This window comes from Ceratotherium simum, chromosome 2, assembly GCF_057802395.1.
Source record: "Ceratotherium simum simum isolate JZ-2026a chromosome 2, ASM5780239v1, whole genome shotgun sequence".
In the NCBI taxonomy this organism is placed as follows: Eukaryota; Metazoa; Chordata; class Mammalia; order Perissodactyla; family Rhinocerotidae; genus Ceratotherium; species Ceratotherium simum.
The window spans coordinates 29,357,109-29,384,857 of NC_141901.1; the positions used below are offsets into that span (position 1 = coordinate 29,357,109).

The following is a 27,749-nucleotide window of genomic DNA, read 5'->3' on the forward strand; positions in this document are numbered from 1 at the left end:
AACTGTCTGCTCCTCGCTTTCCTTCTTTGTTTAAAACATCACTGCGTCAGAATCCTTAAAGCTCTCTTTGTTAAGTGCTAATAAAACTCTTTCTAGCTACTAAAAGACCCTTTAAAGCTGAACAGTTATCTGAGCGTTGTTCCCCTAGATTAAAGGCTCGATAGCATCAGCGATCTAAGATTCCATTTCTGATGAGCTCCCAGGTGACATTGCTGCTGGGCCTGGACTTCACTTCCGCTGCTCCACCAGCAGCGGAGCGCGCGCACCTGACCGCTAAGCCACGGGGCCGGCCCTATGTGTATGATTTTTAAATGGGTATGGGGTAATACTCAGCTTTATTTTGATTTTCTTTTCTTTTTTTTTTAAATTTTTTATTTATTTATTTATTTTTTCCCCCAAAGCCCCAGTAGATAGTTATATGTCATAGCTGCACATCCTTCTAGTTGCTGTATGTGGGACGCAGCCTCAGCATGGCCGGAGAAGCGGTGTGTCAGAGTGTGCCCGGGATCTGTACCCGGGCCACCAGCAGCAGAGCGTGCGCACTTAACCGCTAAGCTACAGGGCCGGCCCATTGATTTTCTTTTAAAAAAGTCAAGATTTTTATTATATTCTTTGCATTATTTAATGTCCATAATATTCTCCCCAAATTGGCTGTTGTTGCCTGAGAAACTCCTTTACAAGACTATAAAATGTATGCAGTTACTTCTCTGTTTGTAGGGGTAACTCTGGAAGCAGGGCACCAGACACAGATAATCCCAAATTGCTGTTAAAACTTGGTTCAGAATGGATTTGATGTAAACTGTACTTATGATGATTTGGTAACACAATTGCCATTCTACATCCTTCACAGCACAGTACAAAAATAGTATAAGTAGTCATTTTAAGATCATTAAACATATTTAAAGTACTTGATAAAGATGGCCACAAGGTTGAAGTATTCTGCTATAGTTTTCTGTGTCTTGTTTTTCAGCTAAGAATAGAGTAGGATCACAATTGGTCTGAAATGCACCCCATCTACACACTCGTTCCTTTTCCCCTCCAGTGTCTTGTCTCTTTTTTTTTTTTTTTTTTTTTTTTAAAGATTTTATTTATTTTATTTTTTCCCCCCAAAGCCCCAGTGGATAGTTGTGTGTCGTAGCTGCACATCCTTCTAGTTGCTGTATGTGGGACTCGGCCTCAGGATGAACGGAGAAGTGGTGCCTCGATGCGCACCCGGGATCCGAACCCGGGCCGCCAGCATCGCAGCGTGCACACTTAACCACCAAGCCACAGGGCCGGCCCTCCAGTGTCTTTTCTTACCTAATGTTTCTACCAGACTTTCTAGTCTTGGGATCCACAGCCCTTCCCTGTCCTTTGTTACTGCTTGAGTCCTGTTTCCCATGTCATGACTGTGTGATTCCAAAAAACAGATGCCTTTAGTTTACATTAATGTTTTCACTTATTTGTAATGATTTTTCTTCCATAAATGCATGATTTTCTTTACTCTGGTTAAATCATTCCTGGATAAGTGAGAGTTTGCTAAATTCTTTAGAATTATTTGCATAATTTATGTATTTTATTACCTGTGACTAAATAGGTTTTATTTTTTTCCATCAAGGTTATTTATTATTTGTTATAATTTAAACCTGTTTTTAATGTTATATTAATAATGACTAATTCAATAACTTTGTAATTTTTAAGCTATCTCCTTAAATAAATGTTACAACAGTTTTTTGGATTTAATGTATATATAGTGGCCAGTTCCGGTAGTGGGAAGTGTAATGTCATGGGAAAAAAAATTGAAGGATGAAATTAACTTGAACATTTTTCTACTTAACTCTCAGATTCTTGAGCATTGAACAAACTCTTCAAAAAATTTGAAAGAAAATTAATAAATAAATCTTTTGTAATTAGTTTTGATAGCAAATTTATGAAATTTAGATCAGTCTCAGAAAAATGGGAGGTCATGTATTAAGTTTTACAGGGATCTTCCTCAGGTTGAAAACAAATGAGCCTGGGAAAAAACCGTACTCAGTGCAAAAGTCCAGATGCATCTGAGAATGTATGACGTCATAAAATTGATGTCCAACATGGTATTACATGGATTTAATATATGCTCTGTGTATTCCCTCAAAATAAGGTGCTGGAGTCTAGGACCCCTTCTCCTCACACAGTCTGTTTTCTGAGAGAGAGAGTTTACAGTATTCACTTCAGGCTAAATGGTTTCAGAGGTAAACAGATTGCACAGAAATTCAGAATCTGTTCATCTGCTGGGTGATCTATAAGACTTCCAAGTTAAAGTAGCTTCTTGTACAAACTTCCTGTTTCAAGTTCCTAAGTGAGAATCAGAAAAGTCGTAATTTATGAACCTAGGGATCAGCTTTACCTCCATTCTCTGTCATTGATTTGACCCCACTTATTATGCCACTCTCGCTGCCTGTGGGTTTGATGTCACTATTATATTCAGCCCTTTTCCCTTCCTCCGTTCAGCACATACCTAACTGGTGAGAGCCATAGAGAAGTAAAATTTATTTCCCTCTGAGAAGAAGAGATGAGAGAAAGGTTTGCTTTTATCATTAAAAGGTATCTGCTTCCTGTTGTGTTTCTTTTCAGAGATGTTATTTCTTTTGAAGAATATTCAGTGAATATTGAGACAGCAATGACCTGAGCTAAGATATGTGGGCAGGAAACATCAGAGGACACTCAGAGTCCTGTTGCCTTTGCTCAGTGATTGGTGTTTTCTTCTACCATTCCTGTTCTAAACGTAATGTGAAGTGTCCTCATGGCTTTTGTCAGGCCTCCATTAGAGTAATGTCCCCCTCATCCTTTTATCAGACTATCTAGCTTCCTGTACTTTCTACCAGCTGTGAATCCAAAAGTCAGGAAATTTTTTAGCCAAATTGGAAATAATCACAGAATCTGTTCATTTTAAGTACAGGGAGAAAAAAAGTCCTTTTACAGAAACCAAAATAAATTTTACTTAATTTTGTAAATGTTTTCAATATGATCTTGTAAATAATTCTGTAAAGGCATTTATCTGTTTCCTTTGACCAGAATATTTTTAGCATATGAAAGAGAAACCAACAAAAAAATCCTCAGGTTTTGAAAAATTATGACTTCTGCTAACTTAAACCCTTTGACCCCAACCACCTTCTGTCTTTGAGTGAAATGAATCGGAAATGTTCCTTTATTTGTGCCAAAATGTGTGTCTACATAGCTAGGAAGAGAGGGAGATGTGTATCCCACCACTCACAACGTGAGGCGCTACCCGAGGTTACAACCAAGAGTTTGGGAGAGATTCTGCAAAGGGCAACAGGAAGGGCAATTTCTTGGTAAAAGCCGAGTGGTGTCTGTGGTCACGCGAAAGGGAGAGACAGAACATACCAGCTAGAAGGGCAGTCTGGGCCCACCCAGCCCTGTGTGTCTTCCTGGGCTCCTAGCATTCCTTTGAGGCTAAAGCCAACCAGGAAAGTAGTTTCCACACTGTCGTGAGCTTCAAGGTGTCTATTAACATTTGAAGTTAGTTAAATGAACGCTGAACTTAATAGAAAATATCTGTAATTAGTGATTCAGTTTCAGATATTTACCATCTTTAGATAGCTTCATTGTTTCATCAAGTAAATATTTCTTTAAATTTATATTAATGCTTATTTATCTTTCTCATATATTGGATTTCTATTTAAAGAAAAGGATTCCACTACTACGGAAACAAAAAACTATATTGACTTCAAAAAATAGAAAAATAGAACAGTCTTGAAGAAATACTGACTGGCCTAATTAAATCACTCACCACAATAGTCCTTAAAAATTGCTATCTTGCAAGTACAGTACTGTGCCAGTGATGGTTCATAATGATGGGCTCCGCCACAAAGAGAAATATTCAAGTATCCGAAATTAACATGGTTAGCTGTTACATTGGTAGGCATCCCTGAAGTGTTTGCTGTAGGAAGCATGACTAGCCCAAATTTAGTTTTGGTCTATTATAGTGAATTTACTAAGGCAGGGACTAGAACTACATTTTCCAATTCAATAGGCAATAGCAATGACTGGCTAATGAGGCGCTTCAGAAGTGGCTAGTCCAATGGAAGATGTGCTAGAGGTGTAAAATACACTCCAGATTTCAAAGACTTAGCATGAAAAAATGTAAAATAAATGGGAAAATGTTAATATTTTGACTGTATTGGGCTAAGTGATGTATATTAAAATTAATTTTGCCTGTTCTTTTACTTGTCTAAATGTGGCTTATAGAAAATTTAAGATTACCTATGTGATTCACATTATATTTCTCTGGATAGCACTGGTCAGAATAATAGATTTTAGAAAGATATCTATTGTTACAATCAAAGTGTGATGGAAACTTTAATTATTTAGGAGAGTCTCTTACTGGAACACAGGATTTCCTTGACAGTGAGGTGTAAATGAGGCATTATTGAATTTGAACACTGTGGGAATCGTTACCTTTTTAAAAATTTCATTTCAGAGCCAGATTTAAAATTGTGATATTAGGAAAACACGTGTTTCTCTCCAGTCTTTCCCATTGGCCCTAAGTTAAAACGAGAAAATATTTACTAAGTACTTTATATGCGATTGCTCTATTTCTTGTTTTGGAGGGAATCAAAAATATCATACAGGGATAGGAGAAATGTTGCTAGAGGGAGAGTAGTTGAACATTTGAAATTACTTTATTTCCTAGTTCAGGAACTCTTGATACTATAAATACAGGGGTTTGTTTTTAATTCTCTGATTTCTAAGTGGGATTCTGAAATTAAATTTCTGTGCTTAATGATGTTTATCTCTGATGCTGTCTTTTTATCTTGCCTTGTAGGGAAGCAGAGGTTAGCACTGCATACAGCACTTACCAGAATAAATCAACCATTCCAGCAGATCAGGCACCCTACATGGTTTCCACAAACCAGTGCATCAGTTTATCTTTTGATTCTGTTAAAATGTTAAGATCTATAGTAAATTCATATAGCTACTATGGAAAACAGTATGGAGGTTCCTCAGAAAATGAAAAATAGAACTACCATATGATCCAGCAATTCCACTTCTTGGTATTGACCTAAAAGAAACTAAATCACTATGTAGAAGAGCTATCTTCACCTCCGTGTTTATTACAGCATTATAATAATAACCAAGACATGGAAACAACCTAAGTGTCCATTGATGGATGAATGGATAAGCAATATGGTATATGTATATATAATGGAATACTATTCAGCCATAAAAAAGAAGGAAGTCCTGCTATTTGTGACAACATGGATGGACCTTGAGGGCATTAAGTGAAATAAGTCATATAGAGAGAGAGAATTACTGTGTAATCTCGTTTATATGTGGCATGTTAAAAAACTAAACTCATAGAAAAGGAAATTAGATGTCTGGTTGCCAGAGGTGGCAGGGGGTGGAGAGTGGGGGTGGAATTGGGTGAAATTGGTCAAAAGGTACGAACTTCCAGTTATAAGATAAACAAGTACTGGGATGTAATGTACAGCATGGTGACTATAATTAGTAATACTGTATTGTATTTTGGCAAGTGGCTAGGAGAGTAGATCTTAAAAGTTCTGATCACAAGGAAGAAAAAAATTTTTTTGTAACGATGTGAGGTGATGGATGTTAACTAAATTTATCATAGTAGTCATTCTACAAAATATACATTATCAAATCTTTATGCTGTACAGCTTAAACTCATAGAATATGTCAATTATATCAATAAAACTGGAAGAAAAAAGGATTTACAAAAGTTATTTTCTGGTTTCTTTCACTGTCATGAATGCAATTGTTAAGATTAAGTCACAACATTTTAATGTGGTTTGAATGTAGTCACCATCCTTTGATGCTTCTTTGAAACATGTATAAATTTGGATGTGAACATCTTGCCTGTTTTCCCATATATAACACTTGCATTTATAGGGCAAGTCAAAACAGTATCCCTGATAGCATTAAGGTGGGGAAATGATGTTTTTTAGTAAAATCTTCATTTTAGAGAAATATAGTTCAAAATGAAATTACATTTCATTCATAAAGTGATTTTCAAATCTTTTTTGTTCAAAGATTAATGCCAACTCTTGATTCATTGTTTCATCAAATCTAAAGTGGGGTTTATATATTGTTTATTGTAAAAAGTCTTTGCAAATATGTGTATACTTCTTCAGAACTTAAGCATTAAAAACAAGAACACTGAAAGCTGGGATTTTGAATAAGTTTGACCTCCCTAAGACTATTATTGGAAAATAGTCTTAATAGGGTAAAATTCCACTTTTTAAAAAATTATTTGTAACTTCTTGGTGATGTAAAGAAGCTGTAACGTTTATGGACGGCGTTTGTTCTTCACCTTTTTTAATATCAATAAACCAGTCTAAGGAATCAGTAAGGATTCAGAATCAGTTGCTACTTCTGTAAAAGTTAGAGAGCTCTAACCCCCATAACAAGACGCCAGCCCGTGGTACAGCGTGAGCACTGTGGCCTTGTGCTTTTCTTAGAGAGAACTCCATCTTTAAGAGAATTAGAATCCACTCTAAATTCTGGCTATAGGTGGTTTTCTGTCCCTACTTGAATAAAACGACGTCTTGTTTTAAACATGTCATCTAAGAGTAGGCTGTTTTGTCGGGAATAAATTCATCAGATAACCTCCAGTTGTATCATATCAGAATCTTAGTCTTTGTGTGCATCTCACCTCATCTGCTAAAAGGCAGAGTAAGAATGAAGCTGTGCATTTCAGAAAAGGAAACTTAACTTTGTGTGTTTGCTGTTGGTTGTAGGAAGGGACTGAAAAAGGGAACACAGCTCAGGTAGCACTTTATGCTCAGGTGGAATAGATCCCCCTCTTCTGAGTCCTCACACCAGGCAGGGTCTCTCTCAGATAAGCCAGTGGGAAAAGGAGGGACCGCCACCCTAATTCAAATTACGTTTTTACAAGTTTTGTTTTACACTTATATTTAATAGCACAAATTGGGCCAAAGACATATTGCCTGAGGAGGATATGAATTGGGGACTCGAGTGGACCGGAGTAAATATTGTTTTACTCTGTAAAGACACGTTTATAATGCACTGTAAGTGCTCCTTCCCTTGTAATCTCTGATGACATACTTGGGGAAGATAAGTTTGAGCAGAAATAAATAGGAATTCTGAATTAAATATAGAGTTGAAGTTTTGCTGGACCCATTTTCACATACTTTTCAAGAATGTAGCACTTGCTTAGAAGCAAAGGACGGCTGTACTATTTATTTTTTTAAAAGCTTACTTAAAGTGTTTTTCAACCAAAGATTGTTATGCTTACCACAATAAATTGGCTTTTATAGTAGTTTCATTCAGATTTAGTTTTTTTAATTTGATATATTTATATGTGAGATTGATATATTTGTGAAAATATAAATTATGTGTCAATTACTTAACTATATAAGGGAGACTAGTTTTCTCTAGAAATGTTTATTTCAATGACAGGGAAAGAAGCATATTTGAATTTAAATGTTTCTTAAAACTGCAAGAATGTATTTGAAATAAGTCTCACGTATAGTGGTCTTTATTCATTTTTTGAAAATTGCATCTGCAAATCTGGTATAAAATAAAATGAAGCTATGGAGAATTTTCGTTTGCGATGATGTGTTTATTTCCAGTGTGTTTTATCTCAAATCAGAATATGCTTCTAATTGGAGCCCATCTTCTCTAACCTTTCTGCTCCCACAATCATTACTCCTGCCGTCACATCTCAGAGCCTTAAGCATGTCCGGGCTTCTCCACTCCCAGCCCCGCAGGTGCCTCTCCTGCTCAGAGGGTCAGTGATACCACATCACCTGCAGCAGGAAGTCCAAGTTCCCTAGCGTGATGCTTGACGGCTTTCTACAATTCAATCCCAACTGTTCTTCCCAAGCCTTCTCTTTCTGCTCCATTTCTTCAAATAACCTACTCGCAGTCAAGCCAGACCATCTGCCCTGTGCTCTCGGCTGTATTCCTAGTTCACTGTTGCCTGAAGCGCCTGTGCTCCTGTCCAGATCCTGGGCGTCTTCCAAGGCTCAGCTCAAACACTGCCCATTCGGTGAAGCTTCTCCTGATTTCTACCCAGCGCTCATAGCCTCTGTTATTACCTAACCTTGAGTTAACCACATTTAAGTATCTATAGGCATGTGTCTAGTAGAAAACATATCTTCCACATCACTTTAATGCTTGAGTATAGATAAGTAATTAAAAACACAAGTCCCAACAATAAAGCATAAAATTTGATTTCCATACTAACAATTTAATTCATTTTTGTTTATGCAAAAAAATAAATTCTTGCTGTCTTTGCAGATTTGCATTAAATCAGATTGCTAAACCTCTGAGATCAGGCCTCAGTTTCTGAACCACGGCTGCAACTGGAATCACCTGGGGAGCTTTACTGCGGCCCGGGTCCCACCTCCCAGAGGTTTCTCTTGTAATTGATCTGGCATGTGGCCTGGGTATAAGGTGTCTTTAAAGTTTCCCAAGTGATTCTAATGTGCAGCTAAGGTGGAGAACCTCTGCATTAGTGATTCTCAAGCCCCACAGTCCATTTCTACATATAAACGTATAAAGACAGAAGATAAGGCTTATATTTACAAAAGAAACTCATAGTTTATTAATTCAGCCTGTCCCAGTGGCAAGTCCTGTGCTGAACTATCAGAAACAAACAAGAGCTCTGGCATCCTGGTGCTTAGGGCTTATGGCTTTATTGAGAATTCTGGAGACTACTGTCATTGAGATGAGCACTTATTTGTAGTGTTCAGGTAAAGAGTCTGTCATCTGATCACCCACTGCTCTCTCTGTGATGCGAAAATCAAAATATCACGAAATATAAGGGAAGATACAGCAATTGAGAATGAAAGAAACCAATTGGAGAAATCAGAGAAAATATTCCGCTAAAATCAGTATACTCCAATAAACAAGGGAATAAACTCAAAACGGGATATGTGTTTGTAACATGTAATCTACAAAATTTACATACTGATAAACACATGGGAGTCTTAAAAGCAGCAATAATCAGGAGATTGATTCCTGAAAAAAACTCAAAGACATCATGAGAAAACAGAATTAAATTCCCCAGAATTAATCAAGGACAAAACTGGAATTATGCACACATACACATAAATGCACTCACATGCACATCTAGATTGGAGAAAAATAAAAGCAGAAAGAGGTGAAGCATTAATTAGCACATAATTGAACACAGATTCCCAGACCAGAAAGAAAACAACTAGGTTGTTTGAATCTTAAAGGCTTACTAAACAAATGCAAGATTAATGATAAGAGGTGCAGGACCTACATGGAGGGAATTTATGACTTTCACATATTAAAAAAAAATACTGCAACTATGTAGAGATAAACAGAAGAAGAAATTCATATTGGCATCAAATGTCTCTTCCACACAATACATAGCAGAAATTAGTGTTTTGAGAGAAAATACTGTGCCATAAAATTTCTATACTCATCCAAGCTATCATTTATCTACAAGGCATAGATATATGTAGCCTTACATGAGAAAGAACCCAAAACATACCAATTAGATATACCTCCTGCCTGAAAAAAAATCATTCCCACAAACCCATGAGTAAATTTTTTAAAGAAGAAATCAAAGAAATAGTAATGAGGCACAAAACTAGTTAAACAAAGTCACCAAAATTGTTACTTTTAATATGGATGTGAAACTAAATATAATGGCAGGACTAATTCATGGAATATGAAAAGAACAACAATAAACCTGATATAAAATAATACATTTTATCACTACAAATAGGAAGTTGAGGATGAAGTAAAGAAATAACTCTGCTTAACTTATAATACAAAGGGAATAATTAGATAACACATATTCTTGACATGAAAAAATAAGGAGAAAATGATATTCCATACTAGTATAAGATCAAAATATGTCACTTCAAAACCACTTGGTCCCTATCACAGACAGGGTGAGAGAAGGAAGAGCAAGGGAGCTTTCCATCTCTCTTGCTGGAAACAGCATCAGCAGAGCAAGAATGGAGTCGGTCTTGTACAGTGCGGAGTTCTAGCCCTTGGGATTATTAAATAAAAGGGAAAGAACCCTATAAGCAAGATCAAACTGGTCGATTATGACAGTACATGTGAATGGCTTAAATTCCCCTTTTGAAGGACAATGCCTTCTAAATATAGTCAATAGAAACACCTAACTACATGATAAAAGACAGATTCCTATAATAAAATAACATCAAAAAATAAAATACTTAAGGCATAAATATAACCAAGGAGACACAAGACTTATACAGTGAAAACTATAAAACATGGCTAAATGGATTGGAAGACTTAATATTGTTAAGATGAAAATACTGCCCAAAGTGATATATGAATTCAATGCAATTCCTATCAAAATCCCAACAGTATTTTTTTGCAGACATGGAAAAACCATCCTAAAATTCATATGGAATTTCAAGGGACCCAGACTAGCCAAACAATCTTGAAAAGAACAAAGTTGGAGGACTCACACTTCCTGATTTCAAAACTTATTACAAAGCTACAGTAATCAAAATAGTGTGTTACCAAAAAAGAGATTAGGTATGATATCAAAAACATAAAATGAGGGAGGAGGGGAGTTAAAGAGTAGAGCTTTCAGACAGAGGTCAAACTAAAGAGACCATCAATGCTGTATAGAAGAAGAAAGGAACAGAGAAGGACTACTAAAACACTGAGAAAAAAAAAAGTTAAAAAAATGGCAGGAAGTACATACTTATCAATAGCTACTTTAAATGTCAATGGAATAAATGCTCCCATTAAAAGGCATAGGGTGGCTGATTGGATAAAAAACAAGACCCATATATATGCTGCATACAAGAGACATACTTCAGACCTAAAGACACTCACAAACTGAAAGTGAAGGGATGGAAAAAGATACTCCATGCAAATGGTAATGAAAAGAAAGCTGGGGTAGCAATACTCATATCAGACAAAATAGACTTTAAAACAAAAACTGTAAAAAGAGACAAAGAAGGGCATTACATAATGATCAAGGGAACAATCCAACAAGAGGATATAACACTTGTAAATATCTATGCACCCAACGTAGGTGCACCTAAATATATAAAGCAATTATTAACAGACATAAAAAGAGAAATAGACAGTAACACAATAAAAGTAGGGGACTTTAACACTCCACTTACACCAATGGATAGATCATCCAAACAGAAGATCAATAAGGAAACATTGGCCTTAAATGACACACTAGAACAGATGGACCTAGTAGATATACAGAACATTCCATCCAAAAACTTCATTTTCCTTGCCTGTAAAATAGGGATAATAGCTCCTACCTCACTTAACACAGTGCCTCACTTATGATGAATGTCAGAAAATGTTAGCTGTTGTTATTTACACGATTGTTATTACTGACATTTAAAAGTAATTAAATACTTCCTTTTACTGTCAGTTCTCATGTACCTCAAGACAACTAGTGCTGCTCTCCTAACTGCTGTTCCTAATTGAACAGAAAACAGAACTTATATCTTCACTATAGGGGAAAAGGAAGCCTTGTGTAAGATTGCAGCGCAAAGCTATTTATATTGTGAAGATTAAATGTCACAGTCTTGTGGTAAACATATACTAATCAAATTACTTTGGAAATAGTGATATGTGTTGTTTTAAGGCAGGGACACTTTTCTGTAAGCAATTTAGAGTCTTCTAACACAATGTATAGAATAGCATCATTTAGCATTTAGTATTATTTTCTAATCTAAGTTTCTACGTAGTCTTCAAAGGTGGGATTTGGTTATGTCTTTCGTTTTAAATATCTTGCAAAAATTTCAGAAAATTGAGGCAAATTACAACCTAAACTTCAAAATGAAAGCTACTAATTCCTTTCAAAAGTTAAACTTATATATAATTAAGATATTTTCCTATTTTTTTCCTCAACCAATTAGCAATAACACAGATGAAAAATCTAAAGACGTGATTGAACTTATACAATTACTTTCCAATTTTTTTCTCTACCAATTAGCAATAATACAGATGCAAAATTTAAAAAAGTGATATCCGTTTACATCCCCAAGAAGGCAGCTGTGTTCATCCTTAAACTCTGCAAACAAATCAGAAAAATGACGCTACCAGTGGTAACCACTGTTAATATTTTAATTCATTTTCTGCTAATCTTTCTTCATATATTTTTTTTATACACAGACATGTCTTTCTTTCTTAAACAGCGTCTTTTGCTTTTAGAGGGCAGAATCCACTACTTTTACACATTTTGGAGTAAAATATATGTTATGTCAGGTTTCACCTTCTCTAGGAGAAAAGTAATTTCTGTTTATTAAAAAGGCATTAAATGATTATAGGGGAGAGGGGTCAAGAGAAATATCTGGAAAAAAATTAAGCTTAGGATATTTCCTAAGCTCTATTTCAAAAGCTCTTGGTACTATGCTCTGTATTAAAAACATACTAAAATTTAAATGAAAAAATAATTTTTATCATAAAAGTAATTCACCCACTTTCCTATGGATTCAGAATACACTAACTAAGAAAGCATGACTTTTAAAAATTTATAAAATTAATAAACATATATTGACACTTTCTAAATAAGTGGCCCTGGAGACTTTAATGGGTCCATATCTTTATAGATCAAAAATTTATTTTGTACAATATTATGGGCCATGCTAATGATCACTAGAAAATATCAGAATATTTCTGGATATTTAACAATAGATTTGTATATGACTACTGCTAAGTTCTGTGTAATTCTGAGTTTTAATAGTTGCTTTTAGAGTGTATTCTGTCATATTTACCTTGATAAATATAAAGAGTGAGCTGGATACCAACTTGAATTTCAATTAAAAATCATGCAAGATAGAAAAGAAAGCTCCCTCCAGCATAAGGAAAGTCAACTGACAAACTAGGAGAAGAAAATTCAACTTACATAACAGACATAGGGTAATAGGCTTATTTAGAGAGTAAATATTCAAAGACCAACCTTCCTCCCACCTCCCCCCAAATGAGCAAAGGACATACACCCAGGTCACCAAAAAAAGAAAGGTAAGTAGCCCATGAGTATATAAAAAGATGCTCAATGGTTTGGCTTAGTTGAAACTTTAGCAAATCTCTTATTATTTCCTAGATTTCTGAAGAAGCAACTGTGAAAGGTGCCATGAGGGGAGCCATATTGAGATAGAGCCAGAGCAGCCATTTCAGATGAGTTGCCTTGCACTTCTTTTCTTTATCTTCTAAACTGGACCAAACCACCAACATTCCAAGAAGTCAGTGAGGACAAGAATATCCTATTTAGAAGGACTGATGAAACTGGACTTTGCTGACAACGGAATAGCTAACCAATCAATGAGGTACAAATCCAGCCTTTTGCCTGATGACTGAATCTTAAGCCAATCTATGAAGTACAAACCCAGCCTTATCTCATCCAGGACCAAGGAACTCTTCTTTAATACACCTTACCTCATCTTCCTTTCTTTTTCCCAGAAAAACCCTGAGCCCCTCTATTGTAATCAGGACACTTATTTGGGTTTCTACCAGAATCTGTGCTCCCCAACTTGCAATTCTTTAATCCAAAAAATCCTTGGATATTGACCTTTCTTAGAATTAAATTTCTCCATCACAAGAAAAAATCTTGGCTTTGTTTTTCCCAGAATTGAGTATGTCACTGATCAATGTGATTAACAAATATCTGATGTTTGTGACTTTAATTACAAGAAATCCATGAGTTTTTTTTTCTATTATACCAGTTATCTATGGAAAATACTGATTATACTATTATGTAAAATACTACATTGCCTAATTTAACTTGCATATTTGAGCAACTCTCTTAATTTCTGGGCTTAACATTTTTCATCTGAAAAGCAGGGGCTGGGCAAATTGGTCTCCAAAACTATTCCTAGTGCTAACTTTCTAACTGTGTTTTGTTTTGTTTGTGTTTTTGTACACTTAAGGGTGAAATGTAAGTTAGTATAAGACTATGACATTTAAACTAAACTTTCTGTCTCCACCATTATAATGAGAAAGAAACAAAAGGTTGTATCTTTGCAAATCTACTTATGGAATATGGTTTGTAATATATTTACTTTTTAAAGCCTTCAAGGGGCCGGCCCCGTGGCTTAGCGGTTAAGTGCATGTGCTCCGCTACTGGTGGCCCGGGTCTGGATCCTGGGCCCACACCAACGCACCGCTTGTCCGGCCATGCCGAGGCGGCGTCCCACATACAGCAACTAGAAGGATGTGCAACTATAACATACAACTATCTACTGGGGCTTTGGGGAGACAAAGGGAAAAAAAAAGGAGGAGGATTGGCAATAGATGTTAGCTCAGGGCCAGTCTTCCTCAGCAAAAAGAGGAGGATTGGCATGGATGTTAGCTCAGGGCTGATTTTCCTCACACACACACACACAAAAAGCCTTCAAAAGCTAAGAGGAGGGGCCCGCCCGGTGGCACAGCGGTTAACTGCACGTGTTCCCCTTTGGCCGCCAGGGGTCCGACGGTTCAAACCCCAAGCGCACGACGCACCGCTTCTCAAGCCATGCTGTGGCGGTGTCCCATATAAAGCAGAGGAAGAAGGCACAGATGTTAGCTCAGGGCCAATCTTCCTCAGCAAAAAAGAGGAGGATTGGCATTGGATGTTAGCTCAGGGCTGATCTTCTTCACCAAAAAAAAAAAAAAAAGAAAAAGCTAAGAGGAAATAAAATGAATATATGTTCTTTCTGAGAAATGCCCTCGTTTCTGTACTTGATTGGCTGCAGAATCCTTGCAGAGGGTGTGGCACACCACAGTAATGCTCTGACTGGGAACAGCTAAATATGAAGGTCAATTGGCTGGCAGGTGCTTACCAGGTGTAAATAGAGATGGCAGGGCTCCCAGGGCCAACATCAAAAAGTGGTTTAACTGTCCTCTGTTTAGCCATTCTCTTTCAGGTTTTCACAAATACCTAATGTGTAATTCACCATGACAGTGGAAAGCCTTTTCTGAGAGCATTCACAGGCCCATTCATGCTGCAACCCCCACCTCTGAAAAGCATAATGTAAGTATACTAATTGAGGAGGCAAAGAGTCATCTAACATTCAGTTTTATGTGAAAGAAGTTGGCCTCTGTTGAATGACATCCCCACACACCTACCTCACCCTCCTGCCATTCATAAAGCCTAAGGAGATCTACCACACAGCTCAAAACCTGGTCTACAAACATGTGTATTCTCTTCTCTCCTCATTCTCTTTTTGGCAGTTTGACAATATCTTGAGGGGGAGTTGGCTGAACCACTAGTATTTACTCCCCTACTTCACTCAAAGCCTTGACTCTTGAGTTCCATCCCTGTCAGGACCTTAGGAAGTTCATGGTCAACACTCTCCCTCTGAACTCAGTCACTAAAATGATCTCAAGGCTAAGGGAGAGACAGTAGCTCCACTTCATGGGTCAGCTTACAATGCCTGCTTTAGGAGAGCTTTCTGTGCAGACAGTTGTAGCACCTCCGGGCGCGGTAGAGGCCACGCCCACCCGCCTTTCTTCGCTGGACCTTCTGTGAGTGTGGGAATTGTTGCGTCCGGTAACCAGACTCCAGAAGGTTCGCTCCGCCTTCTCTCAGGACTCCCGCGGATCTCCTGAAAATGACGGCGTCTTGCGCGCCGCGCACGGCACTTCCCTGTCGCCCCGAGAGCCACTTCTCTTCTTGGGGCCTCGTTGGGGTCCTTTTGGGGGCCCTAGTGCTGCTGCTGCCCGTGTCCTCCGGTAGGAGCCTGGAGAGGGTGTGCGCTCCGGCGGCGAACGGAGCGGGTCGGGGAGCGGGCGGACCGGAGCCGAGGGCGGGGGAGCCTCGCTCGGTGGGTCGGGTGGGAGGCGCGGGGCTGGGTCGAGCCGGGCCGTGCGGAGTTGGCGCTCCGTGGCCAGGCTTCCCCCCGGGTGGTGCTGTGCGGGGCTCCGGGGGGGTGAGGACCGCGTAGTGCGGGGGGCGGAGGCGTGCTTGGTGGTCGGCACTGAGCGGGGCGGGGTGGTGGGTGCGGCCGGCGTTTACCGGGGCCAAGCCGCGTCCCTGGCCAAAGCTTGCAGGGCGGTGCCCGCGCTCAGCCAAGTCGGGATGGGCGCGCGGACCGCTGCTTGCGGTGAGGGCTTGCTCTTGAGTGCCCGGGTGCGCGGGGGTGTTGCTAGGACTCGGGCTGTGCCCGTGGGGAGGGTTTGCCCTTGTTCCCTGGGCAGGGTGGTGTCTTGTTGAGAGGGGTGTTTGTGCCCCGCTGGGCTGGGCTGCGGAAGCCCCGGCGGGTGTTACCGGGTGTGTGCTTTAAGGACGTGGCCAGCTCCGCGGTGCCGAGTGTGGGGCAAGGAAGCTCACTGCTCGCTGTGTAAGGGGGCTGGGAAGTGCATGGTGTGCCTGTAGCGCTGGGGTGAGAGCAGGCTCTGGGAGCCTGGGGTTTAGAGGGTTTGGGAAGGGCGCCATGCTTTTGTACCTGACGTTCACAGGCTGCTTGTTGCCCAAGATCCTATTGGTATCCGTTTGCAGGCTGTTGCTTTTTTTCGCCATGTAGTTATCTTCCTGTGCCCATCCAGTACAGACAGTATCCAGTTCTGTTACCAAATGGCTTTTTGACATTGTTCCCTTCCTTTCCTTAGGTTAGATCATATTTGAGGGGATATCCGAAGTGAGCTCAAAAACATTGGTAGCCAAACCTAGTGAGAAATGATTATCCTAAGAGATGGATGATAAATAATATTAATCTCGTTTTCCCCTACAGCTCAAAAACTATAGGTGAAGGCCTATCTACTAAGTTTGTTTCTTGTTTCATTGAATGGAAATAAGTACTTTAACTATATATGGTAAAAAAGACATGTTGTTGTATAAAACTTACACAAAGGACAGCCATTTTTACTACTTTGGTATATTTCCTGTGTCTTCATATGCACGTGTGTTTCTATGACCAAGTTATTTTCAGGGTCCTATTACATAGACAGTTTCTATGCTGCATTCTTTCCTTAACAGCGTTCATTCCACAAAGATTTGCCTTCTCTGAGCCAGGTTCTGTGCTGGTCCTGAGGATACACTGGTGGGCAATAACAAACTATTCCTGTTTTCATGATCTTTATTTGTCTCTTGGCACACACACATGAATATAAGCAGGGACTGTGTTATGCTCATTGTTAGATCCCCACTAGGTAATCAAGAAATATTTGCTAAAATTTATTGGGAGTGGCAGACAGTAACCAAAACATAATACTAATGAATACGTTATAACCCAAGAGAGGTGCTCTGGAGGAAAGGAGCATGAGTCTCTGAGAGCAGTTAACAAGTGACTGGAGGCAGGGAAGACTTTTCTGTTCGTCACATAGGCTGACTCTGCCACTTTGGGGCTTCTGCACTTGTATTCCCTCAGCCTTGGAACATGGTCCTCCTGCCTCTTGCATAAGCGGCTCCTTATTCTTCAAACTCATTTGAGATGCTACCCCCTCAGAGGGACCTTCTCTGACCGCCCTGTCTCAGGCAGACCCCCACACACTCTCCAGCTTAAACTCCTCCTAACTTGTAGTCACCCTTCCCAAACTATCTTTTCTGTTTTCTCCCCGCTAGAATGCAGAGATCTTGTCTGTCTTGTCACGCTCGTGGTTCCAAACGCCCACTTTTTTTGCCTCTATCAACACTCTTTTATTACTATTAAATACCAGGAAATTAAATATTTTATTCAGTGGGAGCTTAGAGCTCAGGCAAACATGCCTCCAGAATGAAGATTCTTTAAAGCGCCATGCTTAGGATGGCCTTTCTGTTGTGTCTAGAAAGCTAGGGCGGGGGCAGAGAGGCTCTGTCTTCCAGTTAGTAGCCTCTCCGGGGTCACAGTATTGCAGTCTTGCTTGTTACAGATCCTTAACAAGTTCTTTTTTTCGTAGGAGGGGAGTGGGTGGTGGAACAGTGGTGGTAAGAAGAAAACAGAAGGAATTTTTTTTTTTTTTTTTTTTTTTTAAAGATTTTATTTATTTTATTTTTCCCCCCAAAGCCCCAGTGGATAGTTGTGTGTCGTAGCTGCACATCCTTCTAGTTGCTGTATGTGGGACTCGGCCTCAGGATGAACGGAGAAGTGGTGCCTCGATGCGCACCCGGGATCCGAACCCGGGCCACCAGCATCGCAGCGCGCGCACTTAACCACCAAGCCACAGGGCCGGCCCAGAGGGAATTTTTTAAGAAGAATAATGTTTACAATAGGTTTAAAGGCATAAGTGGAAGGAGACTTTGAAAACTATTTAAAATAGATGAAAATACATAAAATGAGTAGGATGCATCATCGAAGGTAATAAAACTAGAAATGAAGAGGAGGAAAAACAAGGTTAAGGTTAAGGTTGAAAGGTAAAATCAGGAGAAGTATGAGACTTAGAGGAGTAAAAATGAGAACTCGCTATATTGGGTGGGGAAAAATGTGGATAAAATGAACATTTCATTTTTTTTTCTTTTTTTTCTTTTCTTTTTGCTGAGGAAGACTAGCCCTGAGCTAATATCCGATGCTAATCCTCCTCTCTTTTGCTGAGGAAGATTGGCCCTGGGCTAACATCCCTGCCCATCTTCCTCTACTTTACATAGGATGCTGCCACAGTATGGTTTGACAAGTGGTGCGTTGGTGCGCACCCGGAATCTGAACCTGCAAACCCCTGGCCACCAAAGCAGAGCGCGCACGCTTAACTGCTGCGACGCCCGGGCACCCCACCATTTCACTTTTGAAGCAGCTCATGGGGAGAAGGTTTTGTAAACAGACACCATTGTGCCTGGGAGGCTTGTCATCTCAGAGGTAGTCACCAAATGTTATGAGGTCGCAGAAGGGAACATTTGTCACATTTGGGAACCAGTCTCATTCCTCCAGAAAGAGTCTGCTTTTTTGGACAAAACCCACAATTTCCTGTAATGGATGGTTTTTCCTGTCTACTTTAGGTCTTTTCTTTCTTTCCAGTAAAGAAGCCATGATCAATAAGTGCCTACACAGTACTTATGTAGTTTCCTTCCTCTGCACCTTACAGTGCAAAGAGAGCAGTCCTTATCTGGTCAATTGCTAGGTTACCAGAATCCTGGGGGATAGGCAACAAAAGAAATTATGTAGCCAAATCTCTCTCCAGTGCATAAAGCTTCAAGATGATTATCTTTGTGTCCAGATGAGAGTTGAGCAGGAATTGCTGCTGAGCAGGGAGGAAGGGTGTTCCAAGCAGAGAGAGCAGTGTGAGCAAAGACTCAGAGACTTGACAAGGTTCAGGGATTCGTGGACTGCCAGGCTACCCAGAGAGGCAGCAGTAGGGCCAAGGAGGCGAGAGAAAGGAGAGGACTAGATCACAGAGTGAATAATTGTGAAAAACAACAGGATAGTCAGGAATGAACAATCACCATCATAAAATTCACACACGATGTTATTACCTGTCCTTTTAGGGCTCCTGGAGCCCTTCTGTTTGACTTAGCACAACACAAATCTAGACTAGGGTTGCTTTAATTTCCCAGGCTCAGTTGAAGACCATTTCTTGAGGACTAACTTGCAGACAGAGTGTGTTGGTGTCAGCACGCGAGGGTTCCAGATGAGAGACTGCGACGGGAAGCAGTGTTGGTAGTGGAACCAGGCTGCCTGGCTTGACTCCTGGCTCTACTATCTACTGGGAATGTTTCTTGGGCAAGTTACTTCACCTTACTGTGCCTCAGTTTGCTCATCTTAAGGAGGGGTAAATAGTACCTGTGTAACTATTATGGAAGAGTAATCTCAACTCATAGGATGATTATGAAGATTAAGTTAGTTTAAAAGCACTTATTGGTTGGCACAAGTAGTGCTTAAATTTGCTATTTCTAAAATTATTACTGTCATCACTATTGTAAGAATCAACTACTGGAATCTTGCATTACCTTACTTTAGGAAAAAGTATAACCCACAATATTTGGAGTTTACCTTTGATAATGTTAAAATACCATTTCATATAATAGCAGTAACAAAGAATAATGGGTATAATAAAATAATAAAGTATAAGTATTTTGACATGAAAGAAATTTAAAACTCAGATAAAGGAATTTCTCTATAACTAAACCAATGAAATAAAATTGAAGACAAGTGTAAAAACAGCAAAGAAAAGAGTCATGGTTTGCAGATTCCTCTGGAACAGGTTGGCAGACCAGTAAAGAATTTGAATTTGGACCTTAGAGTGTATAGAACTGATACCCGTGCTCAGTCAGCTCTCACCCGACGTCCTAGAAATGCAGTGATGAGTGAGACATGGTCCCTAAGAAGGTGACAGTCTCGCAAGGAGTGTCAACAATAAAGAATTACAATATGCAAAGTGCTATGAAAGAAGTAAATTGGGGCAGCGTGAGGACGCTTAACCCAGTTTTTTGATTGAGAGATGTCAGGAGGTTCAAGGAAGAAGTGGCGTCTAGGATGAAACTGATGGCTGAGTGGGGTGGGAGGAATGGCAGGGTCTCTGGTCACAGCTGGAGTAAAATGGTGCATGGAGGCCGAGAGTGCTAATGTCCTTCAAGTAACTTAACGGGCACTACGTGGAATGGAATATGGCTTGAGAATAGTGTGCAAGAGTGAGCAGCGTCCTGAGAGTGACAGGTTTTACAAGTCTGTTGACCATATTAAAGAGGCTTAGACATTATCTTGAGGGCAATGGGGGGCCATTGACAAGCATCTGACTTGGAAGAGGGTTGGTCATTGTATCATATCAATATTATTCTAGTTGCAGTGTGAGGAATTGATGAAGTAGAAATGACATTATTCTAAGGAGAAAAAATGCCCCTCCCCCAAAAAATCCATAAGTAAAAAATTTATCTAAAAGCCTAGGAATATAGTAGCTTTACTATAGGGATAATTGGATAAACAGCTCAAACAGCTACCTCAGGGAACTTCTGAGGGAATGCTTGATCCATAGATCAGCGACGGAAGATTAAATTATATAAAATAATGTCCAAGAAAGCAAAACTGTTTCACGTAAGGCTATCAAAGTAGTACATTTTGATATTTAAATGGCCATCTGTTGACTTACAAAATGCTCCATTCAGTAATAGTAAAGATATGAAATGATGTCTTCTATTTTGATGTACTTCAGTCCATATTCATTTTGATCCGTGAAATCCACGATGCTCATTTCATCATCGCCTCTTACCGTAGCATTCTGTGAGCACCTGCTGGGTACGGGGTGTAGTAGAAAAAGAAGGCGTGTGGTCCCTGACCTCTAGGAACTTGCCTCCTGAGAGGAGACTGAGCCCAAAGTGACAAGTGATCATGAGTTTGTGTTTCCAACTATGGAAGAGTAATCTCAGCAGAGTGTTACATGCTATAGAAGACTTCTTAGAGGAGCGGTGAGTTTTGGAAGGAATTTAGAAAAAGTGGAGAAGGTTGCAAACATATAAATATATTTTGAAACCAAACCATTGATATTGTCTCTTAAATTTACTGTTAAATGAAAATCACCTTATTCCCCAACAAACCAAAAACTGATAGAATGTTATTTAAAATAAAGCAAGACACATCGTCCATAACTATCACCGTTTGGGTAAAAGCCTGGGCCAGTCATTTAGTGTGTTGCCAAGAACCTTTCCATTTATTCTGTACTACCTGCCTGCTGCTAGGCTGGTGAAAGAGGTAAAGTACTTTATTTTCATGTTCTTATCCTCTTCTTCCTAGATGCCTGTGGTGATCCGCCAAGATTCAATTCTATGAAGCTGAAGGGTGTCGCTCAATCCGCTTATAACCCTGGAGACACAATAGAGTATGACTGTTGTCTAGGATACAAGCTCAAGAGACCTCCTCTTCCCACCTCTGCTGTCTGTCAGTCTGATAACAAATGGACACCTCTCCAGGAGGCTTGTACAAGTAAGCAAACAAAACGTTTTTTTGCTTTTTTTGTTGCTCTACAGATACTCACACATTTTAGCGTACATATTTCACTGCTGCACTTATGGTTTTCTCATGTGAATGCAGGTTTTAGAGAGCAATGTATTTTTTGAGGCTTTGAAAAATCTCCAGGAAATCTTTTTCTGGGTAGTTGGTTGCCTAGGTAAATGTGTATCTTAAGTTTGGCCTTATAATAATTAAAGAAAATAAATAATAGTCCCATTAATTCAAAAGAACAATGTAGAATTTTGATTTTGATTCAAATCTGTCTTGAAATTCATATAAAACAATGAACTTGAAAATTATCTTTTAGGAAAATTATGTCCACATCCAGGAGAACCCACAAATGGTGAAGTAAAATATGTAAATGGAACTTTGGAGCTTGGTTCACAGATTCACTATGTTTGTAATGAGGGGTAAGTAAGTTGCTCCTTGGAGGAAATAAGGTAAATGTTGTGAATTCCATTTTTGTTTTGCTTCTCTTCTTAAGCGTTCCCATGAAGTTGATTCCATTTTGCTTTCTATGTGACAAGTTGTACCTGAAGCCAAACAACTCTTGGTTTTTTTATGGAGACTGAAAAGATGTGTAATTAATAGAAAGAAATTTAAATGAAAAGGAAGCAAAATTGTATAATACTATATGTAATAATAAGCCTATCACAAGTATTAAAATGTAGTTACCATGGTGCTTTTATCCTTGACATCAAAGTGCACCCTATTTAAAATGCCAACTCTCAGAGTTGAAGTGGGGCTTCTGGAAATGGGAGGTAGAGTTGCCATCCAAAGATATTCTTATATCAAGATAACTCTGTAAGGTGTTAGCAGACCAAAATTGCCCTGGTTAGCCTCGACCACAATGTTGATCAAGATCTCTTAGTTGGAAAACCTTATCTTTGAAACTGCTACAAAGTAATGAATCATCTCAAAAAGAGGTACTGAGCACTTAATTATAACCTTTGTTCTATGGGGCTCTTTTAATAGTATGTATTGGGAATACTGGGCATTTATAAAAAATGTGCATTTAAAGGGTTAATGTAATACACCATAGAAATGCAACTGATTTTTTGTATCAACTTTGTATCCTGCTAGTTTGCTGAATTGATTTATTAGTTTTAATTTTTTTGTGTTTGTGTGTGTGTGTAATCTTTAGAGTTTTCTACATATGAGAACATATCGTCTGCAAACAATGGTAATTTTACTGCTTCCTTTCCAATTCGGTTGCCTTCTATTTTGTTTTTCTTTCCAAATTGCTCTGTCTAGAACTTCCAGTACTATGTTGAATAGAAAAAGGTAGGCATCCTTGCCTTGTTCCTGATCTTAGACAAAAAAACTTTTAGCTTTTCACCATTGAATATGATGTTTGTTGTGGGTTTTCCATGTATGGCGTTTATTATCTTGAGGTAGTTTCCTTCTGTTCCTCATTTGTTGAGTATTTTTATCATGAAAACATATTGAATTTTGTCAGATGCTTTCTTTGCAGCTGTTGAGAGGATCATGTGGTTTTTTCCCTCTATTCTATTGATGTGGCATATTACATTGTTCGATTTTCATATGTTGAGCCATCTTTCCCTTCAAGGAATAACTCCCATTTCGTCATGGTGTATAATCCTTTGAATATGCTGCAAAATTGTTCGCCAGTAGCTTTTTGTGGATTTTTACGTTAGTGTTCATTAGGGATGTTGGTCTGTAGCTTTCTTTTCTTGTAGTGTCTTTGTCTAGCTTTGGTATCACAGTAATGCTGGTCTCATAGACTGAATTTGGAAGAATTTCCTCCTCTTCAATTTTTGGAAAAATTTGATAAGGATTGGTATTAGTTTTTCTTGAAATGTTTGGTGGAGTTCACCAGTGTAGCCATGAGGTCTGTGGCTTTTCTTTATTGGGAGATTTTTGATTACTGATTCAATCTCCTTACTAGTTATAGGTCTATTCAGATTATCTATTTCTTCATGATTTAGTCTTGGTAGACTTTGTGTTTCTAGGAATTTGTCCATTTTTTCTAGGTTATTCAATTTGTTGTCATAAATTTTTTCAAAGTACTCTCATAATATTTTTCATTTCTGTAGAATCAGTAGTAATGTCCCCACCTACATTTCTGATTTCAGTGATTTGAATCTTCTCTTTTTTCTTAGTCCATCTGGCTACAAACTTGTCTATTTTGTTGATCTTTTTGAAGAACCAACTTTTGGTTTCATTGATTTTCTCTATTGTTTTTTTCCTTCTCTGTTTGGTTTATCTCTGCTCTAATAATTACTGTATACTTCCTTTTGCTGGCTTTGGTTTAGTTCTTCTTTTTCTTGTTCCTTTAAGTTGTAAAGTTAAATTGTTGATTTCAGATCTCTCAATTCTTTTAATGTAAGTATTTATAGCTATACATTTCCCCCTTGGGACTGCTTTTGCTGTATCCCATAAGTTTTGGTATGTTATGTTTTCATTTTCATTTACCTCAAAGTATTTTCTCATTTTCCTTGTGATTTCTTCTTTGAGCCAGTGGCTGTTTAAATATATGTTATTTAATTTTCACAATTTTGGGAATTTTGCAGTTTTATTTATTAATTTTTTTGTGAGGAAGATTTGCCCTGAGCTAACATCCTCTGGCAATTCTCCTCTTTTTGCTGAGGAAGATTGGCCTGCGGCTAACATCTGTGCCCATCTTCCTCGAATTTATATGGGACGCTGCCACAGGATGGCTTTACAAGTGGTGCTTTGGTGCGTGCTGGGGATCCGAACCTGGGCCACCAGCAGCAGAGCGCACACACTTAACCGCTACACCCCAGGGCTGACCCGCTCCCCCAGTTTTCTTTTTGATGTTAATTTCTAACTTCATCCCATTGTGGTTAGAAAAACTACTTTGTACAATATCTATATTTTTAGTCTATTGATTAATATTTCTTTGTGGCCTACATAATTATGTTGTTATTTATGTATTAGGTTATATATTATATAATTAATTGTGTTATTAATAACATTAATTTATTTTATTAATTTGTGGCCTAACTTATTGTCTATCTTAGAAAATGTCCCATATGCACTTGAGAAGGCTATATATTCTGTGGTTGGATAGACCACTCTATATATGACTGTGAGGTCTAGTTTGTTGATTGTTCTGTTCACTTCCTCTGTTTCCTTATTTATCTTCTGTCTAGTTGTTCTGTTCACTACTGTGAATGGGGTGTTGAAGTCTCCAATTATAATTGTGGAAGTGCCGATTACATAGAAGTGTGTATTTATCCCTTCAATTCTGTCAGTTTTTGCTTTATATATTTTGATAGCCTGTCATTGGGTGCATAAATGTTTATAGTTGTTATATCTTCTTGCAGTATTGAACCCTTATTAATATATAATGTTCTTGTCACTTGTAATTTTTTTTTATTTAAAGTCTATTTTTTCTAATGTTAGTATAGCCACCTCTGTCTTCTCTTGGCTACCATTTTCATGGAATAACTATTTCCATCCTTTCACTTACAACTTGTTTTTGTCTTTGGATCTCAGGTGGGTCTCTTGTAGACTGCATATAGTTGAATCATGTGTTTTTATGTGTTCTGCCAAGCTCTGTCTTTGATTGGAGAGTTTAATCCATTAACATTTAATGTAATTACTGAGAAGCAGGGACTTACTTCTGTCATTGTGCTATTTCTTTTCTATATGCCGCATAGCCTTTTTTGTCCTTCATTTCCTGTGATACTGTTTTCTTTTGTGTTTAGCTGATTTTTATAGTGAAACATTTAAATTCTTTTCTGATCTCCTTTTGTGTATATTCTCTGTCTGTTTTCTTTGTGCTTACCATGAGGATTACATTTAACATCCTGTAGTCATACCACTCCAATTTGAAGTTATACCAACTTTACTTCAATAAGTTATACAAACTGCTCCTCTTCAGATCCATCACACCTCCTTTAGATTTTCATGTCATACTAGCCTCTACACTAATAAATTCTTTAAAAAGATTAGTCTTAAATCACATAGAAATCAAAATTGCAGTTACAGACCGTTGTCACAGTAATACTAGCTTTCATAATTGCTCATATATTTACCATTAGTGAGATCTTTATTTATCCAAATGGCTTTGAGTTACTGTCAAGTCCCTTCATTTCACCTTGCAGGACTCCCTTGAGCATTTCTTGCAGGGGAGGTCTAGTGGTCACAAACTCCATCAGCTTTTGTTTATCTGGGAATGCCTGAGTTTCTCCTTCAGTTTTGAAGGACAGTTTTGCTGGATAGAGGATTTTTGTATGACGCTTTCTTTCTTTTAGCACTTTGAGTATATTGGCCAACTGTTGATGTCTTCTGAGTTTCTGATGAGAAGTCTTCTGATAATCTTATTTAAAATCCGTTAGACGTGATGATTCACTTTTCTCTTGCAGCTTTCAATATTTTCTATTTGTCTTTGGCTTCTGCAGATTTGGTTATTATGTGTCTAAGTGTGGGTCTCTTTGAGTTCATCTTATTTGGAGTTTGTTGAGCTTTTTGGATATTTATATTCATGTGTGTCATCAAATTTGGGAAGTTTTCACCAATTATTTCCTCAACTATTCTCTCTGCCCCTCTCTTTCTATTTTCTCCTCTTGAGAGTCCCACAGTGTTTATGTTGATCTACTTCTTGGTATCCTGCACAAACCTTAGGTTCTGTTCACTTTTGTTCTATCCTTTCTGTTCCTCAGACTCAATAATTTCTGTTCTCCGATCTTCAAGTTCAGTGATTCTTTCTTCTGCTTGCTCAAATCTGCCTTTAAGTCCTGTAGTGAGTTTGTCATTGCAGTTTTTTACTTTTCAACTCTATAATTTAATTTTGGTTTCTTTTAGGTTTTCCATCTCCTAATTGATATTTCCATTTTGTTGACTCATTGTTTTCCTGACTTTCTACAATTCTTCTGATAGTTCTTTGAGTCATTAAGACAGTTTTTTCTTTTCTCTTTCAAATTTTATTGAGGCCCCAGGGCCTTGGGGCTCGGTCAGGAGGCCACCCTTCAGGCAAAGGAGGAGCCAGTGGAGAGGCATTATTTGACCTTCTTTTTGGGGCACAGGTTGTTGATGTGGCCACACATGTTACAGTAGTTGACTGCACAGGGGTATAGGCGAGCATAACACTTGCAGATCATCCTGTAGCAGTTGTGTTTCGGGTGAGCTGGCAGAGGAGAAGCTTAATGATGCTGCCCCACAGGTGAAGCACCAAGTATCCAGTGGTGTCTTTCTGGATATTGTAGTCTGTGAGACTGTGACTATCCTCCAGGTATTTGCCTCCAAAAATCAGACACTGTTGCTCAGGTAGGATGCCGTTCTTATCTTGGATTTTGGTTTTGCCATTCTCAATGGTGTCACTGGGCACAACCTCAAGAGAGATGGTCTTGCCCATCAGGATCTTCATAAAAATCTGCATCTCTGCTTCTGCCGCTCATCCCCTCAATGAGGAAAAAGAGGGTGACGGTAGTGGAAACCTCCGTTTTGCCACCAAGAGCACCTGTGCAAGACAGTTGTTTTAAAGTCTTTGTTTAGTAAATCTACCATGAGGTCTTTTCAGGGACAATTTCTATTGATTTAATTTTTCTTTGAATGGGGCATGCCTGTTCCTTTGTATACCATGTAATTTTTTGTTGAACTGGACCTTTGAATCTAATAATGCGGTAACTCTGGAGAGATTATCCCCTTTTCCTAATGCTTGATGTTTTATTGTTTTTTTTTGTTTGTTGTTGTAGGGTGCCTCCATGCTGAGGATCAGCCTGACATGAAACTGAAGGACTTCTCAGGTCTTTTCTGAACCTTTTCCTGGTGTGCATAGTCACTTTCTAATTTTCCCTGCATATGCAGTTGTTTCTGAATGTCCTAGTTTTTAATGTCCGGTCCCTGGAATGGGAAAAATTGCAAAATGCAGGAGCGGCAAATGGCGCTGAATCTGTAAATCCCTTGAACGTCACTTTAGCTGTTGTGGAAGGGACTTGCAAGAGTAGGGGTAGTTGTGACAGCAATGGCTGCCCACCACTTTGT

The 27,749-nt window shown here is 38.6% G+C and overlaps 2 protein-coding genes and 1 pseudogene across 7 annotated transcripts in view; 2 read left to right on the forward strand and 1 right to left on the reverse strand.

Moving 5' to 3' along the window:
* LOC147917790 (membrane cofactor protein-like) overlaps positions 1-27,749 on the forward strand; it is a 183,082-nt gene that overhangs the window by 143,748 nt on the left and 11,585 nt on the right. For 2 of the 6 annotated variants that reach the window (XM_087439820.1, XM_087439825.1), the window contains exon 11: positions 4,805-5,375. The exons of 1 other annotated variant lie outside the window; for it this stretch is intronic. In XM_087439820.1, coding sequence (XP_087295946.1) covers positions 4,805-5,000 — 196 coding nt within the window. In that variant the 3' untranslated portion in view covers positions 5,001-5,375. Of the gene's footprint in view, positions 1-2,469; positions 2,563-4,804; positions 5,376-27,749 lie in introns of those variants that run through there. 3 more of the 6 variants (XM_087439842.1, XM_087439835.1, XM_087439844.1) reach the window with 3 other exon arrangements.
* The window catches only part of LOC106800989 (membrane cofactor protein-like), a 40,458-nt gene continuing 28,200 nt past the window's right edge, over positions 15,492-27,749 (forward strand). The window contains exons 1-3 of the mRNA XM_087439890.1: positions 15,492-15,663; positions 21,561-21,749; positions 22,084-22,186. Of these exons, the coding sequence (XP_087296016.1) occupies positions 15,543-15,663; positions 21,561-21,749; positions 22,084-22,186 (413 nt within the window). The 5' untranslated portion in view covers positions 15,492-15,542. The remainder of the gene's footprint in view (positions 15,664-21,560; positions 21,750-22,083; positions 22,187-27,749) is intronic.
* On the reverse strand, positions 26,765-27,150 carry LOC106800182 (ubiquitin-ribosomal protein eL40 fusion protein pseudogene; annotated as a pseudogene).